Source organism: Corvus moneduloides, chromosome 26 (genome assembly GCF_009650955.1).
Source record: "Corvus moneduloides isolate bCorMon1 chromosome 26, bCorMon1.pri, whole genome shotgun sequence".
NCBI classification, from domain to species: Eukaryota; Metazoa; Chordata; class Aves; order Passeriformes; family Corvidae; genus Corvus; species Corvus moneduloides.
Window position 1 is genome coordinate 4378473 of NC_045501.1, and position 19207 is coordinate 4397679.

At 61.9% G+C, this 19207-nt stretch overlaps 2 protein-coding genes across 3 annotated transcripts in view; one reads left to right on the forward strand and one right to left on the reverse strand.

The window, feature by feature from the left end:
* NMT1 (N-myristoyltransferase 1) overlaps window positions 1–6146 on the forward strand; it is an 18364-nt gene extending 12218 nt beyond the window's left edge. Inside the window, exons 7-12 of the mRNA XM_032134419.1 lie at window positions 15–185; window positions 541–649; window positions 1645–1815; window positions 2060–2227; window positions 2639–2776; window positions 4552–6146. Of these exons, the coding sequence (XP_031990310.1) occupies window positions 15–185; window positions 541–649; window positions 1645–1815; window positions 2060–2227; window positions 2639–2776; window positions 4552–4572 (778 nt within the window). The 3' untranslated portion in view covers window positions 4573–6146. The remainder of the gene's footprint in view (window positions 1–14; window positions 186–540; window positions 650–1644; window positions 1816–2059; window positions 2228–2638; window positions 2777–4551) is intronic.
* Window positions 6112–18452, reverse strand: PLCD3 (phospholipase C delta 3). 2 transcript variants are annotated; one of them, XM_032134418.1, is made up of 16 exons: window positions 17649–18452; window positions 15046–15207; window positions 13668–13896; window positions 13452–13581; window positions 12735–12960; window positions 11923–12124; window positions 11692–11836; window positions 11452–11604; window positions 11221–11373; window positions 11035–11070; window positions 10261–10420; window positions 9359–9475; window positions 9125–9273; window positions 8119–8254; window positions 6841–6990; window positions 6112–6760 (listed from the first exon to the last, which is right to left on the reverse strand). In XM_032134418.1, exons 1-16 carry the CDS (start codon window positions 18007–18009, stop codon window positions 6672–6674), a joined length of 2598 nt encoding a protein of 865 aa, XP_031990309.1. In that variant the 5' UTR covers window positions 18010–18452; the 3' UTR covers window positions 6112–6671. The 2 variants fall into 2 exon arrangements, with proteins under 2 accessions (XP_031990309.1, XP_031990308.1); XM_032134417.1 differs by having other exon boundaries at window positions 11221–11376.
* Between the last annotated feature and the right edge of the window lie 755 nt (window positions 18453–19207).

The following is a 19207-nucleotide window of genomic DNA, read 5'->3' on the forward strand; positions in this document are numbered from 1 at the left end:
GTTTCTTGCCCAAGAGAGAAGAAGATGGTGGAGATAAACTTCCTGTGTGTCCACAAAAAGCTGCGCTCGAAACGGGTGGCTCCGGTTCTGATCCGTGAGATCACGAGGAGGGTGCATCTGGAGGGGATCTTCCAGGCTGTTTACACTGCGGGAGTGGTGCTGCCAAAGCCTGTGGGGACTTGCAGGTGAGTGTCTGTGGCTCTCCCAAGATTTCTGTGTGCAGACCTTCCCTTCCGGAGGTCCCCTGTGTGGCCAGTAGTGTGTGTGGGATTCCCCGGGACAGGAAAGAGTGATCCCAGCCCAGGTTTCTCCTCCCACGCTGTCCTTCCAGGATTAAGTGCAGTGGCTTTGCTAAAGCTGCTCATGTAACACAGGAGAGGAGGCTTTGGCAGCACAAGCACTTCAGAACCGTGTTTCTCTCTGTGGGGAGCTGCTGGCCTGATGTTCTCACTTGCCCTCGCGGCAGCCATGGGAACCTCGTGCCCCGTGGCCGCCCCGCTGCCCCAGAACGAGTCTCCCACTGCCAGTGTGTTTCTGCAGGTATTGGCACCGCTCCCTGAATCCTCGGAAACTCATCGAGGTCAAATTTTCCCACCTGAGCAGGAACATGACTATGCAACGTACCACGAAGCTTTACCGGCTGCCCGAGGTGGGTGCCAGCCAGGAGCAGAGCTCAGGGATTGCTCCTTGCTGGGCAGGGGGAGAGGCACAAACATCCTGGTCGAGGTCACGTCCTCTGCCTGGAGAGCCAGGGTTTGTTCCATGTAGTAAATGACTCTGTCAAGCAGTTGTGCTTTATTTAATCTTTATGTATTTTTGCTTGGGTACCTGCATTTTAAGGGCAAATTCTTGCAGTTAGAGGACCCTGTGAGCTTTTGTTTGCTGGTGAGTCACAGCCTGTCGTCCTGGTTAAACAAGCAGGCAGATGTGACAGCCTTCATCTGTCCAAACACAGCCTCGGTGTGACCTTGGATTGGATTAGTCCCTCATTCTTCAGTCACACTGATCAGTTCTGGCACTGCAGTTGTCCTGCTGGGGAAGTTCCCCAGCTGGAGATGGAAGAGAAAAAAACAAACAATGCATTAAAATTGCCACCACCTTCCCCGACCTTGTTGGCTCCTTTCAGTCAGCCAGAGCTGCCCCTTGGGGTGGAAAGTGCTGCTTTCATGCTGGGCAGCTCCCAGCTCCTGCCTCCCACAGCCACACAGGCAGCAGTTGCTGGGCTGGAGCTACTGGTTTTTGCACAGAAACTCAGCCCTAAAACGGATCTGGGCTTGCTGAACCATCCCAACCCTAGATTAGTAATTGAGGCCAACTGGGAGTAACATCTTGTGGAGCCTGGGACACATCTCCCAGCCCGTGCCCGCTGTGGGGGGGGAACAGGAACCTGGAGGGAAGCAGAGAGTTTGTGTCATTAGTGGGACCTGACCTGGTGCTTGGGGATTTGGGACATGCTGTGCTCTCTGTGATCTTTGCCATCGGTGTCACGGCCAATCACATCCATCCTTTGCTGGGCACGCAGGGCTGGGGGGCTGAAAATGGGCTGATCTAAGCAGAGAGCATCTCTGTGCTGCTTGCTGGAGAGCCCTTGGGTGATGAAAACCACTGTGCAAGCAACGAAACAACTTGTCCCACTTTCTGTAGACTCCCAAGACTCCCGGCTTGCGGCCCATGGAGCACAAGGACATCTCTGCTGTGCACAAGCTCTTGACCGAGTACCTGAAGCAGTTCCACCTGACCCCTGTGATGAGCCGAGAGGAGGTGGAGCACTGGTTCTTACCTCAGGAGAACATCATCGACACCTTTGTGGTAGAGGTGAGGGGCAGGAGCAGGATGGGAGGGGTGTTCTCCTGCACTTCTGTCTCCACTGGAGCTGTGGGAGTGATCAGGAAGGGGCTCCATGCCCCTCCGGGATGGGAGTTTGCTGGAGGATGGTGCCTCCATCCTGAGATACCCTGAGTCTCCCTGCACCCATCACTCCAACTGGCAGAGCCCCTCTAAGGCTCTGGCCAGGCTTTATGCCAGCCTGACATGTTGTGATGTCCCTTCTGCCTTCCAGAGTGCCCCGGGAGAGGTGACAGACTTCCTGAGCTTCTACACGCTGCCCTCCACCATCATGAACCACCCGACTCACAAGAGCCTGAAAGCTGCTTATTCCTTCTACAACGTTCACACCAAGACGCCTCTCATCGACCTCATGAGTGACGCGCTCATCCTCGCCAAGTCGGTGAGGGATGGCAGGGATGTGCTGGCACCGTGGGACACTGGGCAGCTCACCAGGAGCTCACCAGGAAACTCACTGGGCAGCTTGCTGCAGGCTCGCCACCCTTGGGTTTGTGGGAAGGGCTTGTTCCCAGGGCTGTAGAAATCCAAATCCTAAAGGATCTGCCACCCAGGAGAGGGATGCAGAGGTGCTCTGAACCGTGCAGCTCATGGTGGGCTGAGCTCAGGGTGTTACTCATGTCCTACAGCAAACAGTCCTGTAGTAGCTGGTTTGAGGCTGGGGACACCAAGGCTGAGCTCTTCCCTTTTTCTGGGGTTCAAAGCTGGGCAGGAGAGGGGGCCAGGCTGCTCACAGGTGGGAGGAGCTCCCCAGCACAAAAGCAGGAACTGATGGCTTCATGTATTCCCTGTGCAGAAAGGATTTGACGTCTTCAATGCACTGGATCTCATGGAAAACAAAACCTTCCTGGAGAAGCTGAAGTTCGGGATCGGGGACGGGAACCTGCAGTATTACCTGTACAATTGGAAGTGTCCCAGCATGGCACCAGAGAAGGTCAGTGCTGTGAAGAGGGGCCTCATCCCCATAGCCCTGGGGACATGAGTTTGGTGTCACCCACACCTTGGCATTCCCAGCCCAGCCGGTGCCCTCGCAGTGTCGCACACGGTGATGGGTGAATCCAGTGTCAGCTCCCTGTGCCATCCCCCTGTGCCTGCACAGAGCATGTGTCCCTGGGGAAAATCCTTCCACGCTCATCTTCCAAAGCTGATTTTATTCCTGGACTAGTGCAGGTTCAGTCCTTCCCCTCACACCAACCTCTTCTCTCTGAGGAAGGAGGCCAGGCACAGAGGAGACAGCAGAGGGATGTGACACCGGGGGTTGTGACAATTGCCTGTGATCGCACACAGGACCTGGCTGTCACTGCACAGCCCTGGGTGCCAGTGTGTCCTGGTGGGGTGGGAGAAGCAGCCACCCCTCTGGGGAGAACAGACAGGCTGGAGCAGGACCTGTGACAAAGGAGCTCTGCCACTACATGCAGGGGGCTGAGCCACGGGATCCCAGGATGTCATTTGTCCCCAGGGCCAGCAGCCTGGAGGGCCAGCAGCCTGGAGGGCCAGCAGCCTGTTCCCCACTGACCTGCTCCCAGAGCTGTGCTGCAGCCCGCTCTGCCTGCCCTGGGCCATTCTGAGGCAGCACCTGCTTGCTACTGTCCCTCCACCCCAAAGACGTGATTCAGCGTCTCTCCAGTCCACAGTCACCTTGCAGAGGATGGTGCTTGAGAACCAGAATCTGCCCAGCTACATCACAGCTAATTAATGCCTTAACAGCTAATTAATGCCTTGATGGCAGTCACAGGGCTTTGATTCCCTGGTGTGAAGCCAGGTCTGTCTCTGGGCACAAGCCTATGTGCCCTAAAACAGCTTCACTCACTTGCTGAGCCTCCTAGGATGCCCCGGGAGGTCCCCAGGAGGTGTCAGCAATCCCTGGGAGCGCTGGTGGGTGGGAGAGCCTGATGCTGGGAATGCTTCCTGTGGTGGGGCTGCCTCTGGGTCCACTGGGTCAGAGCGCACGACCAGCCACCAGCACATTCTGGAGAGTCCCCAGCAGTGCCAGCTGCCTGTGCAGGGACATGTCCAGGACCAGGCTCTTGGGAAGCAGCTTCTCCCAAGTCACAAAATGGTTTGGGTTGGAGGGGGCCTTAAAAGAGTACCTTGTTCCACCCCTGTCACAGGCAGCGACACCTTCCACTGTCCCAGGTGGTTCCAAGCCCCATCCAACCTGGCCTTAGACACTGCCAGGGATCCAGGGGCAGCCCCAGCTGCTCTGGGCACCCTATGCCAGGGCCTGCCCACCCTCCCAGGGAGGAATTCCTTCCCAGTATCCCATCTGGCAGTGAGAAGCCATTGCCCTTTGTCCTGTCACTCCAGGCCCTTGTCCAAAGTCCCTCTTGGAGCCCTTTTAGGCACTGGAAGGGGCTCTGAGGCCTCCCTGCAGCCTTCTCCAGGCTGAACAACCCCAGCTCATAGGAGAGGTGTTCCATCCCTCTACTCATCATGAGCTCAGAAAGAAACATCTTTGGCTCATGAATCAAGGCTGTCTCATAACCTGATGGGGTTTGTCACACCCCAAGCATTGGTCACCTCCCCAGATCAGAGCTGGGCAGGGCCCATGTGCCCATTCAGCCACAAACCCAGGGCTTTGCTGCTCTCAAATATCCCAAAAGCAGTGGGGAAACCCACACAGACAGCACTGAGCCCTCCCAGCTGCGTCCACGCGGAGCTGGGATCGGAGCAGAGGACACGTCCTGACTCCATTTCCATTGCTCCCAGGTCGGATTGGTGCTGCAGTAAGGGAGCCCTTGCCAGGAGAGCGTGGAGGAGCCGGGCCTGCCGAGGTGCTGCCCTCATCCATTCTGCCAAAGCTGGACCTGCGCCGGGAGAGGGGGACTGGAGCCGCCGCCCCCGCTGCCGTCAGCCGTCTCCTTGTTTGGTTTAATTGCATCCTCGTAAAGACATGATCAAGGGAATGTAACTGCTGAAACTAGATCATGATTGGCATATAATGGATTTCACGGGTGAATAATAAAAGTATATATTATATATATTTTAAATCTTTCCTGTTCCCAACTGCCATGAGTTGCATTCGGCTGCTGAAGGTCACCACTGGGCCGCTGGACCGGGACTTTTCTGCATGGGGACAGCTGAGGCTGATGCTGCGGCGCCGGCGTGCTGGAGCACTGGGACATGGTGGCCAGTGGCCAAACCCTCCCACCTGCCCCGAGAGTGCTTCGGGCTCTCCCCTGCTCGGCTCTTTGCCCCCGGTTTGCTCCTGACTCCGTTAAACAGGGCCCCTCCCCGCGGGCTCGGGAGCACGTCGAGATTCCTTTCCAAGGGCTATTTGTGCAAGCGATGCCTTGTCCCATCTCCTGCCCAGCCACGGAGACTCCAACCCTTCTTGCTCGACGGGGCGAGTGCTGAACCGAGGAGCAGCAGCGCCCAAAGATCCGGGGGGCATTCGGCTCCGGAGCGTGTCTGGCACACCCCGCTCTGCTGGGACTCCTGGGGCTCCTTCCCCTCAGCCTCCCCCGTGGGGCTGCGGGCACCGGCGGATGCTCCATTGCCCCTGCCACACTTCCAGCCTCTCTGCTCAGCTGCTTTTCTCTGGAAGCATGGAAATACGGATACAGCATCACCCCGGAGCTTCAGCCTCCCCACCCACCCCGGTGCCTCCACCACCAGCTCCCGCTGTCACCTTGTGCCGTGGGATCCGCCGAGAGAAAGGAAATGTTTTCATGGAAAACCTTCATCCCATCGAGATCTTTTGGGAAAGGAGTGCCCGGACAGCCTCCTGCCATGCCATGAACCTTGTCCACCCAGAGCTCCGAGATTCTCCTGCCTGCCCAGCCAAAGGTTTCCAAAGCTGCACACCAAGGCCAAGACCCCGTCTATGCACTCCCACGCCTCCCTGTCCCTGCGTGTCCCTGTCACACCCCACGGCACCAAGGACCCTGAGAGCCTGTGCCCACCCCAGCCTGGACCTGTGGGGCCTCGGTGGGGACCAGGAGCCCATCACATCCCCCCTGGCAGTGCCATCACATCCCCCCCTGCTTGGGGTCCTGTGTCACCTATGCAAGTACCTCTGTGTCCCCTGCTGTGTCCCTGCTGTCCTGGGCTAGGGAAGGCTGGGTGCGGGTGGGGGACACCCAGTGGGATCCTTCCCCTGTCCCCATGGCAGGTTTGAGGGCTGCTCCAATGAATCCCCCCAGCTTCCATGGGTGCAGCACCCATGGGTGCTTGGCAGCTCCCCAGGGCACCACTGGTTTGGGGGTGGGTTCAGCCCTGATCCACCCACGATGGGCCCTGGGGCGTGACAGGGACACTGGGACAGGCTCTGTTAAAATAAAACCTTTATTCGACTGGCTTGATCCCAGGGTGTAAATCTGTGACTGTTGCTGGTACCAGGGCAGAGGTCGGGAATGTGTCCCCACCCGGGCACAATGGAGTGTGTGTGGTGGCAGGGTCCCCTCAGGGACTCCATGGCGATGGCACCGTCCTTGCACCCCAAGAGAGGGGCTGAGATCAAGCATGGCCAGGACTGGTGACATTTGGGGGTTGCTGTCACCCATGTCACCCCTGTCACCCCTGTGGGGCTGTGCTGGGCTGTCATTGGGCCAATGAACCCATCCTGGTTGTCACAGCATCTCTGTCCCCTCAAGGAGGGGAGGAGCAGGGCACCAGCAGATTGGGTGGCACTGGGGAACAGGGAGGGGAGCCCCCACCCCTTTGGGTCCTCCCAGCCCTGCTGTCAGCACAGACAGGTGAGGGGTGTCCCCAGACTGTCCCCACGCAGCGTGCCCATCCATGGAGGAGCCTGTTGTCCCCTGCACGGAGACACGATGTCCCTCCCATGGGCACCTTGGGGACACGAGGATGTCCCTCCTGTGGGCACCTCACAGGCTCTTGCATCGAACGTGCACAAAAAGCGTGGCGGGGGACAGGGACGCGCCGTCCTTGGAGAGCAGGTGGATGTGGCGGTACCCTGGGGACAGAGGGGGGCTCAGCGGGTGGCAGGGGGCTGTCCCCGTCCCCGGAGGGCAGCGGGGTGGCACCCGCACCCACCTTGGCGCATGCTGGGCAGCGGCAGCGTGAACTGCCCCACGAAGTCGTTGCAGGAGGTGCTGTCGTAGTCCTCCACCACGAAGCGCACCAGCGCCAGCTCGGGCGCCCGCACCTGGAACCGCAGCGTCTCCTCCCAGCGCGGGTTGAAACCTGCGGCACCGGCGGGGGGTGGGTGCGGCCACCGGGACCAGCACCCGCCCTGCGGGGACCAGGGACCCCCCTGTGCTGCTACTGGGGCTACCACCACCCTGCGGGGACCAGGGACCCCCCCGTGCTGATGCTGGGGCAGTGCCCCACCCTGCAGGGACCGGCGTGGTCCCCAGTGCTGCCACCAGGGATACTGGGGCCACCAGGGCCACCCAGTGCCCCACAGGGCCCAGCAGGACCCCCCTGTGCACTGCCCCTGCCCTGGCTGAGCTGCTGTCCTGCACTGGGGGATGTGGGGGCTGGGGCAGGCTGGGGGAGTGGGGGTGATACTGGGGCCACAATGGGGTGTGCTGGGGAAAAGGGGGTCATACTGGAGCTGTGGTGGAGTATACTGGGGGAATTGGGATCACAGTAGGGGAACAGGAGACATGCTGGGGCCACAATGGGGTGTGCTGGGGAAAAGGGGTCCTACTGTGCCTGCAGTGGGGTGTAGTGGGGGAACAGGGGTCATACTGGGGGAATAGGGGTCATACTGGAGCCATGATGGGGTATACTGGGGGAAATGGGACCATATTGGTGCTGGACTGGGCTATACTGGGAGAATGGGGGTTGTACAGTGACTGTGGTGGAGTATACTGGAGGGATGGGATCATACTGGGACTCTGATGGGATATACTGGAGGAATGGCGGTTACACTGGGGTTGGGCTGGGCTATACTGGGAGAACGGGAGTAACACTGGGGCCATGGCGGGGTAATCTGGGGGAACGGCGGTCATACTGGGGCTGTGGATACTTGGGAGGGTGGGCATCACACTGGGCTTGGGCTGGGTATACTGGAGGCCGTAAGGGAGCAGCACCGGGAAGGACTGGGACATGATGGACCCTGCCACTGGTGGGGATCAGGCAGTGCTGGGGAGGGGGCATTGGGTGCACAGAGGGCACTGGGATGTCCTGGGCACTGGTTCAGCTGGCAGTGAGTGCTGGGTCTGGGTACCCAAGGGACTGTCCCTCACGGGGATCAGGGTGCCCTGGAGTGTCCCCATGGGTCCAGGTGCCCAGGGGTGTCCCCAGGGGTGTCCCCAGGGGTGTCCCCAGGGGTGTCCCCAGGGGTGCCCAGGTGCCAGCACTCACCGTTGTTGAGCTTGTGGTGGGTTTGTTGCTTGGCGCAGTCGGCCGGGATCCCGTGGATCTCCACACGCACAAAGGGATCCACGATGGAGCTGCCCTTGTCCCTGTTCAGCTTGGGCAGCTGCTGTGCTGTGATCACCTGTGGCACAGGGAGCTGGGGACCAGGGGACGGGGACCACGGGGGCCCAGGGGGACCTGGGTGTGGGGAAAGGACTGGTGCCCCCAGGAGAAGGGATGTGGGTGGCACTTGGCTGGGGCTGGGGACACGGTGAAAGGGAGGGAGGTGGCTGATGCCACCCAGTGGCTGACACCAGCTGGATTTGGGGGACAGGGTTGGTGTCACCCAGAAGTGTCATGGGTGACACACAGTCAGGAGCATGGATGGGGTGAGGAGGAGGGAGGGGGCTGGTGCCATCCAGGAGAAGGGACGTAGGTGGCACATGGCTGGGTGTGGGGACAGGGCTGGTGTCCCCAGAAGGCAGCAGGTGGCACCCAGCCAGGAGTGGGGATGGGGTGAAGAGGAGGGAGGTAGTTGGTACCAGCCAGGAGAAGGAACATGAGTGGCATGTCCCTGGGTCCCCACGAGAAGGGATGCGGGTGCCACTTAGCTGGGGTTGGGGACGGGGCGGGTAGGAGGGAGGTGGCTGATGTCATCTCAGAGAAGGGACATGGCTGATACCAGGTGGATTTGGGGACAGGGTTGGTGTCACCCAGGAGTAGAGACATGGGTGGTACCCAGGCAGATGTGAGGGGAGGTCAGTGTTCCCAGCAAAAGAGAGGTTGGTGGCACCCAGGAGAAGGTGTGTGAGTGGCACCGGGCTGGACATGGGCTTGGCATCAATCACCCTGAGGGGACATGGGTGGCACCTGGCTGGGAGTGGGGCTGGTGTCACCTGGGGAAAGATGGGAGTGGCACCTGGCCGGGCATTGGAATGTCATAGGTGTGACCCAGCAGGGACGTGGGTGGCACCCAGCCGGGCATGGGGGCAGGCCCGTGGGCTGTCCTCACCCTGATGTGCAGCGCCAGGCGCCGGGACCCCTCTCCGGGGGGGCTGCGCAGGCAGAGGGGCTTCAGGACGTAACCACAGCGCCCGTTGGGCAGGAAGCGCCCGGTGTTCAGGTCCATCTCATACCCTGGCGTCTGGAAGTTGAGGGCCACTGTGGGGGCAGCGGGACGGGGTGTCAGGGTGGGTGCTGGCTCTGGGGGTGGGTGCCAGGCCATGGGGGGCTCTGGGGGTCTCACCCAGCTGGCAGCCAGCGTTCCACATCTCCTGGGGGTTGTAGTTGGCGGAGTTCATCTTGAGCCCCAGCGGATACACGCGGCTGAGCTGGCGGGCGTTGTACCGGACCAGCGCCGGGCCTGGGTGGGGGACACGGCTCAGAGGGACCACTGCACCCTCGGGTGCTGCTGGGGGGCCCAGGGACATGGACAGAGCCTGCCCAGCTGGGTGGACCTTGAGCCTGAAATGTGACCCAGGCCGTGAAACCAGACCCTGGGGTTCAGACCCCAACCCTGGACCTTGAGCTTGGACCCCTGACCCCAAACCTCTGACCCTGGATCCTGACCTTGATCCCACACCTTGACTTTAGACTCCTGACCCTGGACCTTGACCATGGAACCCAGACCCTGACCCCAGATTTTGACTCTGATCCCTGGACCTCAGACTCCAAAACTCCCAAGCTTATGCCCCGACCCAGATCCTAATTCCAGTCCTTGACCCCAGACATTGACCCTGGCCCCAGACACTGATCCTGGACCCCAGACCCTGAACACTGACTCAGATGTTAATCTCAGGCCCTGACCTCAGATTCTGACCCTTACCCCCAGTCCTAGACCTTGACCCCAGACCTCAGTCCCTGGACTCTGACCCAGACCTTATTCCCAGCCCCGGCCCTGGACCCAGATGCCACATCCCAAACCGTGGTCCCAGACCTTGGTCCTGGTCGTGTGACCCCAGCCCTGGCCTCTGGCCCCAGACCCTGCCAGCAGAGCCCAGCGTCCCCCATCCAGGGCTGCCCTGACCACCACCCATGGAGCCACCCCAGAGACAGAGCCCACCATTCTCAGCCCCTCCTGCACCCCAGCGTCGTCAGGAGCATGGAGCCACCCTGTCCCCATCCCTGTCCCCATCTGGTGGCCCTCACCCGCCTCTTTGATGAGCTTGCGTGCCTTCCTCTCGCTGAAGGAGGACATCTGGCAGGGCTGGGGGTGGCGCAGGGCCTGGGCCAGCCCGGGGAAGGGGACAGCCTGGCAGTACACCACCAACGCCGACAGCTCCGGGGACACCTGCGACGCGTCCTTGGCCTGTGGGAGCCACCGTGGCATCAGGGACACCCTGGCCCCAGTGGCCACCTGCCTGCCCGAGGGTCTACAGACCCCCCTCCCCTGCTAGTGCTGAGTGCTGAGACCCCCAAGGCCATGGAGACCCTCAAAGTAGGGGAGATCCTGATGCAACAGAGACCCCGAGGTGGAGCAGAACCTGAGGCAATGGAATGATGGACATGGGGCTGGTGGGGAACCCAAGCTGGTTGAGAACCTGAAGTCATGGAGAACCCAAGAGGATGGACAGCCCAAGATGCTAGAGACCCCAAGGTGAGGGAAACCCCAAAGTACTGGAGAACCTGAGGTGATGGGCACCCTGAGATGATGGAATACTTGAGGTGCCAGAAACCCCAGAGTGATGGAGACCCCAACAGGTCACCCTGGATGTGATGGAGGCCCAACATGATGGAGAACTTGCAGTGACAGAGCTATCCAAGTGTTGGAAACCCCACAAACAGGCCACCCAGCCCAACGGGAAGAGGGGGGCACAGCTGAGGGGTCCCCAAGCTCGGTCCCCTCTTCCCAGCAGTGACAGCCACTCACCACCCCCATGTCACCTGCCCCATCGGCTGCCCCAGCTCCATCCCATGGCCCACCTGCAGAGGTTTGATCTCCTGCAGCGACTGCAGCGACTGAAAGAGGAGAGAGCAGGGCTGCACAGGGGGATGCTGGGACAGTGCCAGGACGCTGCGGTCCCCCAGCACCACCAGGATGCTCTGATCCATCAGGGCCACCAGGATGCCGTGGTCCCCCAGCACCACAACCCTGGGGAAGTCTCTTACCCGCCGGGGGCTTCTCTCCTGCACCTTCTCCTCCTCTTCTTCTTCCTCCTCTTCCTCTTCCTCCTCCTTGGGGTCCAGAAGGGAGGTGACACCCCGGGGCTCCTGCCACAGCTCTGGCAGCTTCTTGCCCTTCACCAGGATCTTTTCCTTCAGCTGCTACAGGAGGCGGGGCCAAGCTAAGGGCTTGGAGGGGACATGGGGACACCACGGTGGGCGCGCAGGTGGCCTTACCTCTGGTGAGGGCAGATCGTGGGGGTCCTGCCCCTGCAGGGGCTGAGTCAGCAGCTTGTCCCCCAGGATGGCCTTCATGTGCCGGGCCATGGTGGCCTGCTGCTCCAGCCCGCAGTGGTTCTCCAGGGACAGGATGACGGGGTAGGGAGATTTCTGGCCGTGGGCACGGGCAGCGGTCACCACCCCGCACCCAGCACCCAGCACCCAGTGCCCCACCCAGGGCTGCCGGCCCCGCCTCACCTCGAAGGCGGAGTCGCGGATGCTCTCGATGACGTCGCGGAAGAGGATTTTGGAGGTGAGAGTGTGGCCGTGGTAGACGACAGGTTCCCCGTCGGAGCCCTCCCAGCAGTCCAGCTCCACACAGCGGCACCCTGCCCTCAGCGCCCTGCCAGCACACCGTCACCATGGGGGTCCCTGTCACCCTCGAGCCACGGGACCTTCTGGGGCTCCACGGGGACCGGGGACACCCACCTGACGTAGGCTTCGGTGCTGCTGGTGCCGCCGATCTGGTTGCGGGTCAGGTAGGTGTTGTGGGAGGAGGAGATGAAGTAGTGGCTCAGGGGCTGGCTCATGTCCTGGTGCACCTTGGTGTGCTCCTGGTTGAGGATGTCCCCGGCAGCAGAGAGCAGGTACATCATGAAGCCATCCAGCATCAGCAGCTCCTGCTGCTTGGCTGTGGGACACGGTGCCAGGTGTCACATGGTGCTGGCAGGGTGGCGCCCTGGGGGCTTTCCCCACTCGGAGGTCCCAGCGGTGCCATGTTCACCCCCAGACCTGGCACTGTGGCACCCAGGGGATGTGGAAGTGCCCTTTGTGTCCCATCTCCTACCTGATGTCCCCCCCTCCTAGCGCCACATCTACCTTAAGGGTACTATTGTGACACCCTAAAGACACAGAGGTCCTTTGTCCCCACCATGATGTCCCCTGTCCTCCTAGTGCTATGTTCGCCCTGGACCTGCCATGGTGGGACCTGAGGAAGACAGAAGTCCCTCAGCAGTGTCACATCATACGAGCTGGCATCACATCGCCCATGAGACATGGATGGCCACCTGCTGTCCACCCGCACCTTCACATCCCCTGTCCCACAATGTCACATCCACCAGGCCGTGTGTTGGATGGCTGACACTGGGGGCACTCTGGGAATGGACCCCGGGACAAGCCTTGGAGGACCCCATACCAGTTTGGGGGGTGACACCACCAATCAGAGCCCCATCCCTACCCCACCCATGCCCTCCTGTGGCTCCGGCAGTGCCCATCCCGTTATCCCACACCCTCAGCCGTACCCTTCTCGTTGAGCTCGTAGGTGCGGATGATGGCACGGGCCTGGCTCAGGCTGGAGTCCTCGCCCTGATCCCGCAGGAAATCCTGCAGCTCCTCGGCTGACAGGACCCGGTCCTCGCCTGAGTAGCGCCCAAAAAGCTCCTCCAGCTCCGGCCGCCGCAGCAGCCGCCGGCAGAACAGCTCCAGCTCTCGGCCCTCCAGCCGCTCGTTGCCCGAGTCGTCACACTCCTGATGGGACACAGCCCAAGCTCAGGGACCGTCCCCTCCCCGTGTGGACAGGGTACAGCCACCCCCTACCCTGTTCTGCCTGTCCCCTGGAGTTGGTGATGTGTGTGTGATGAGTTTGGGGGGCTCAGCTACTGGCATGGCCCCTTTGTTCCCCCACCCAGAGCCCTCTGACCCTCCACTGCAGGATGGAGCAGAGCCGAGCTCCGTGCCTCAGTTTCAGGTGGAAAGGGACCTTTGGAGATGCCCAGAGGGACAGCTCTCCATGGGGGAGAAACATCACACCTTGGGGACACACGGAAGAGTGGCTGGGACAGCTCACCCCACCTCACTCCACTCCACCACGTGCTCCCGATGGGACCCAACCATTGATCGCCATGGGTGGCTTTGGGTGTGGGGAGTTTGTCAGTTCTCTGTGCTGGGGAAGGCAGAGAAGGAGCCAGTGATTCCCTCCCCGTGACAGCAGTGTGGGTGGTGCAGAACAGGACCGGTACCTTGAAGAGCTTGGAGGCGTAGACATCGTCCATGTCGATGTTGAGCATCCTCAGCATGCTCTTCACCTCCCGGAAGGACATCTTGTTGTCCTTGTTCCTGTCTGCTCGCTGCAGGACCCCATGGATCCAACTGCACCGGGGTAAGGAAACCACCTGGTGTCACCCACAGCTGTCCCCAGCCTGTCCCCAAGCCCCCAGAGCTCCCTCAAAGGATACTGGTCGAGCTTCTCCATCTGGCTCATGGCCTGCAGCCGCCCCATCAGCTTGGTGAGCCCCTGCACCCAGTGCCGGGCGTCCTCCTCGCCGCGGGCGGCCAGGTCGAGGTTCTTGCGGCGGCCCTTGAAGGCGAGGGTGAAGCAGTGGCGCTCGGGGAAGGCGGCCCCGTGCTTGCGCAGCCCCTCCGACTGGCGACCCTCGCGCACCGCCTCGATGTGCGCCACCGAGACTGCGGGGACACGCGCGGGGGTGGGGAGGGACGATGGACGTGCTCCCTCGGCGGGTCACCCACCCGCCAGCATCCTGCAAGACACCCTGGCTGCTGATGGACACCCCCGCGGCGCCCCAGGGCACAGGGCTCGGCTCCTGTCGGTGCCGCAGCCGGGCTTAACCCGCTAATCCCAGGCGAGACAGGAACCGCGGCCGCTGCCCCTGCGGGGATGGGGACGGGGACGCTGCCAGGGGATGGAGCCGCCTTGCAGCGGTGCCAGCTCCAGGCACCCATCCCAGGCAAGAGGGTGGAAAGAGACGGGTGATGCCGGGGAGGGGGACAGAGTCTGGCCGGGATGGAGACGGGACCTTGTGCTGAGCCCAGGGGGCACGGGGACGGGTGGGGGCTCTTGCATGGGGTGTACTGGGAGGCCCTGGAAAGTTTTGGAAGGCTCTGGGAGCCACTAGGTGAAGTGGGTTGGAGTTCAGGTATTGGGTGGGGGTCCATATTCTGGACTGGATTCATAGGTCTGGGTCTGGATCCCAGGCTTGGGGTGCAGGTCCTGGACTGGGGTCTGAGTGCTGGGGGATGTCTGGGTCCTGGGTGGGGATCTGGGGTCCAGGTCACAGGTGGGGATCCAGGCAGGAATCTGGGTCACAGATGGAGATCTGGGCCAAGTCTGGATTGTGGAGTTCCGTGGCCCAGGTGGGGTCTGGTTCTCACTGGGGGATTTGGGTCCTGGGCTGTGGTCTGGGTCTTGGGTTGGGGTCTGGAACTCAGGTGAGGTCTGGGTTTGGGGTGGGGATCCAGGTCCTGGGGTAGGGTCTGGGCTCCAGGTGGGGTTCTGGATGGTGGGAATGGGTCTGGGTTCTGGGTGGGGGTCCAGGTCCTGGGGTAGGGTCTGGGTTCCACATGGGGTTCCTGGACTGGGATCTGGGTCTCACATGGTGTCTGGATTCTGTGTAGGAGTCCAGGTCCAAGGCTGTGGACTAGGTCCTGGATTGGGATCTGGGTGCCAGGTGGGGTCTGGGTAGGGGTCTAGGTTCTTGGTAGGGCTTTAGGGGTGGGCTTGGGGCACTGCCCGGGTCCTGGCCCTCCCTGCAGTCATGCTGGTGCAGGATGTGTCCCGGTGTCCCCCAGCCCCCACGGGACAGTCCCAGCACTCACAGCTCTGGGGGGAGCGGGAGCGCCCGAAGCGTCCCTCGAAGCAGACGGTCACCCCGTCCTCCTGCAGGCGGAACAGCCGCTCCCTGGAGCCCCCCCTGGCCTTGACCTTCCAGAGCAGGGACCCCCGGAGCATCCGCTGGACGTCCTCATCCTCCGTCAGACCTGTGGGGACCGCCTTGGGCTACTGGGGGAGTCTGGGAGGCACTGGAAGTTCTAGGGGGGTACTGGGAGTATGGGCTGGGAGGGGGGGGTTGGTGCACACCTGTGTGCATGTCTGTATCCTGTGGGATGGCACGGGATAAATGGGGCAGGACAGATGTGATGCAGTGGGATGGGATGGGATGGGATGGGATGGGATGGGATGGGATGGGATGGGACAGACACAATGGGACAGAACAACACAGCATGGCATGGGACAGGATGGAGGGATGGGACAGGACAGCGTGAGATAGACAGGAGAGGCGGATGGGATGGGATGGGATGGGATGGGATGGGATGGGATGGGATGGGACATGAATGACACAATGTGACAGTGCAGATGAGACAAGATGGGACAAGTAGGATTGGACAGGATGGGGTAGGGTAGACTGGACTGGATGGGACAGAGTGGGCAGGACAAACATGACAGGACAGGATGGGACAGGGCAGGCAGGGACAAGATGGGGCAGATGGGATGGGTCAGAGCAGATGGGATGGGGTGGGACAAACAGATTGGGATGGGGCAGGATTGTATGGGATGGGATGGAACAGGTCAGGATAGAACACCATAGGACAGGGCAGACAGGGCAGGATGGGATGTGATGGGACAGATGGGATGAGGCAGGAATAGGTTGGAATGGGATGGGACAGGCAGGAGAGAACAGACAGGACAAGCCACTGCCCTTGGGCCCCTTTGGAGCACTGTGTGGCTGTCCAAGGGGGACAGGACACAGCAGTGACACAGCCCAGCTGCTAAATCCCAGCAAAGCCGTCCGGATCCTGCATGGACAGTGCCAGGACAGTGCCAGCAGGGGAGCTCAGGCTGGGAACAATGACGGGATGGACTCAGGGGACTCGTGGGCCCACGCGTCAGCCATTCATGGAGTGGTTATTTCCTCCCTTTTTGTTTTGGCAGCCATTCCTAACATCCTCAGCGGCCATGTCCTGCTCTGGACGGAGATTCCACTCCTGGGCTGGGAAAGGGTGGTTTTGGGGCTCACAGGGACATCCTGAGCCAGCTATGGCCTCGGGGATGCAGCCACCAGCTGCCACCACCTCCTGCGTGGGTCACATCCTGCCCGAGGTGCAGGATGGAGGGCAGGTATGGACACGTGAATGCACGAGCATAGGGATGCATGGATGTATGGATACAGGTCCACGGGCACAGGGATGGACACACAGATTGTCAGATACAGGGGCACAGGTGTGTGGATGCACTGGTGCACATGGATGCTCAGGTACAGGGACTTATGGATGCATGGACATAGAGACGCAGGGATGCATGGACACATGGATGCAGGGACGCATGGACACACGGATATTCAGGTAGATGGATGCACAGGTGCCTGGATGCAGGCACATGGACGCACGGATGCATGGATACACATGCTCAGTCACAGGTCACGTGGACATAGGGATGCACTGATACACGGATGCAGGGATGTATGGATGCATGGAGACACGGATGCAGGGATGTACGGATGCACAGGTGCACAGACGCACTGCTGCGAGGACACACGGACACCTGGATCCACAAGCATGGATGCATGGACAGGCAGACACATGTTGTGCATGGACACAGGGGTGCTCCAAGACACAGGGATGCACGGACATACAGGCGCCAGGATGTACGGACACGTGGATGCAGGGACAGATGGACATGTGGACACATGGACACACGGATGTATGGATACAGAGGTACAGGGACAGATGGATGCATGGATGCACTGGTGCAAGGACACACAGAAACAGGGACACAGGGACACACAGACACGGACACACGGAGCTGCAGCAGCTCCAGGCACACAGCCCTGTGCCCAAAGCCGTGGGGCACAAGGCCAGACCTGGCCCTTCCCACTGCTCCCACTCCGGATTGGGCCGGCCACTCCCAGGGATGCACCCTGACCTTGCCAGGCACCCACTGCCCCTGCCTGGATTAGTGAACCTTGTGTGCCAGCAGCTCCATGGGCAGCACCCCTGGGTGGGGAAACTGAGGCAGGGTGTTGGGGAGGGTCCGGGGAGTGGGACCTGAACCCTGGAGGCGATAAACACCCTGAGCAAGGGGGCTCCTGTCACCTGTGACGTGGCCAAACCCCGACCCCGCTGTCCCCCAATGGCTGGGGCGATGCACAGCTACTCTGGGGTGACCTTGGGGACCCCTCCCATCCAGGGGGACCCTTCCCTGCTGTGGGGCACCCATCCACCTCGGGGATTCTCCCTGCCAGGGGAACCCTTCTGTCCCTGGGGACCCATCTCTGTCATGGGGGCCCCCACCCTGCCATGGGGACCTATTCCTGCCACAAGGGTCCTCACCCACTTCGGGGACTTCCCAGCCACGGAGATCCCTCCCGGACCCCTCTGGCACAGCCCTGCCGGAGTTTCTGCCCCGTTTCCCCCGAACTCACCCATTTTCTTCAGGGCTCTCCCGGGCCGGCGGGAACCACCGGCACCGTCCGACGGGGCGCGGAGCTGCTCGGCGGCGGGACGCGCCTTCCTGCCGCAGATCATGACGCGGGACCCCCGGTACCGCCGGTACCGCCGGTACTCCCGGTGTTCCCGGGACTCCGGAGCTCTTGGTGCTCCAGGTACCCCCGGTGCTCCCGGTGCCCCGGGTAGTTCTGTTGCTCCCGGTACTCCCGGTGCCCCCGGCCGGTGTAACCGGGCTGGGCGGTGGCGGAGGTCGGGGCTGGGCTGGGGCTGGACTGGGGCTTGGCGGCCGGGCCGTGACCGGGGCCGACCGCGGGGAGGGACCGGGAGGAGCCACATCGCAGCCCCGGCGCTGTTAACTGTTTGTGCCGGCCCGGGGCGAGCGGCGGCTGCCGGGGGGCGGCCGGGGCTGCTCCGGGGTGGGACCGGGCTGCACGGGGCTCGTTCTGCACCGCGGTCCCTCAGCACCGGGAGCGGGCCGGAGTCCCGACGCGCAGCCGGGCATTCGTTCTGTACCGTGGGTCCCGCTCTGTCCGAAGGGCCGGTCCGTCCCGGGACGGACCGGGAGTCCGCCTGCCCAGGGGACACGTCGGTCACCACCAGGGAGCCCCAGTGTGCCCGGGGGCCACGGTTGCCAGCGCCACCCCTGGCAGAGCCAGTGGGGACCCGGAGCACCCCCTCTGCCAGCACACCTGGGGGACGCAGTCCTGCCGTGCCGGCTCTGTCCCCAGCTCATGGGCCCGGTGGCACCGGGCTGAGGGGCCACACGCGGGTGCTGGGACCTCCGGGTGACTGTCCCCACTGGTGGCACACCCAGGGAGTGGCAGCAGCATGAGCTGGGAGGTGCCAGTCCCAGAGCCCCACGTGTGTGTGTTTGCAGACACAGATCCCAGAATCGTTTAGGATAGGACCTAAAAGACCCCCAGGATCGTCGAGTGCACCCTGTGCCCGATCCCCACCTTGTCACCAGCCCAGAGCCCTGAGCCCCACGTCCAATTGTTTTTGGGTACTGCCAGGGATGGGGACTCCAACACCTCCCTGGGCAGCCCCTTCCAGTGCCTGGCCACCCTTTCCATGGCGAAATCCCTCCTGAAGTCCAACCTGACCCTGCCCTGGCACAGCTTGGGGCCGTTTCCTCTCGCTCTGTCCCTGGTTGCAGTTTTCCCACAGCCACCACTGAGGGTGGGTGGGGCAGGAATGGATGGGTGACTGCAGGCTTCTCCCAAAAACCCAGCGTGTCCAGGGGAACAGGGAGGCCATCCCAGGCCTGGCTGGGCTGTGGGGACCAGGAGCTACAGGACAGGAAGAGGAGGTGACTTTCCCCAGCGCCAGGGCTGCAGCGGTGCAGTTGGGCCTCCAGGGGTGATCCAAGGCAGACTGGAGCAACATCTGGGCACCTTGAGTGATCCCTGAGTATCCTGGGGTGACGTCTGGACCCTTGGGGCAGCATCTGGGTATCCTGGGGGATATTGGATTATGCTGAGGGAACATTGGGGCATCCATGGCAACATCTGGGCATCCTGGGTGGCATCTGTGT

What these genes read in the sequence shown, in the direction of transcription:
- PLCD3 (XM_032134417.1), bottom strand. Translation starts at nt 18,009, where the DNA reads ATGTGGCTCCTCCCGGTCCCTCCCCGCGGTCGGCCCCGGTCACGGCCC. An exon ending in GCCTGGCGCTGCACATCAGG is followed by an intron (nt 8,255 to 9,124) that starts GTGAGGACAGCC and finishes CCTGTGCCACAG; the next exon opens with GTGATCACAGCACAGCAGCT. An exon ending in CCACCACAAGCTCAACAACG is followed by an intron (nt 6,991 to 8,118) that starts GTGAGTGCTGGC and finishes CCGGTGCCGCAG; the next exon opens with GTTTCAACCCGCGCTGGGAG.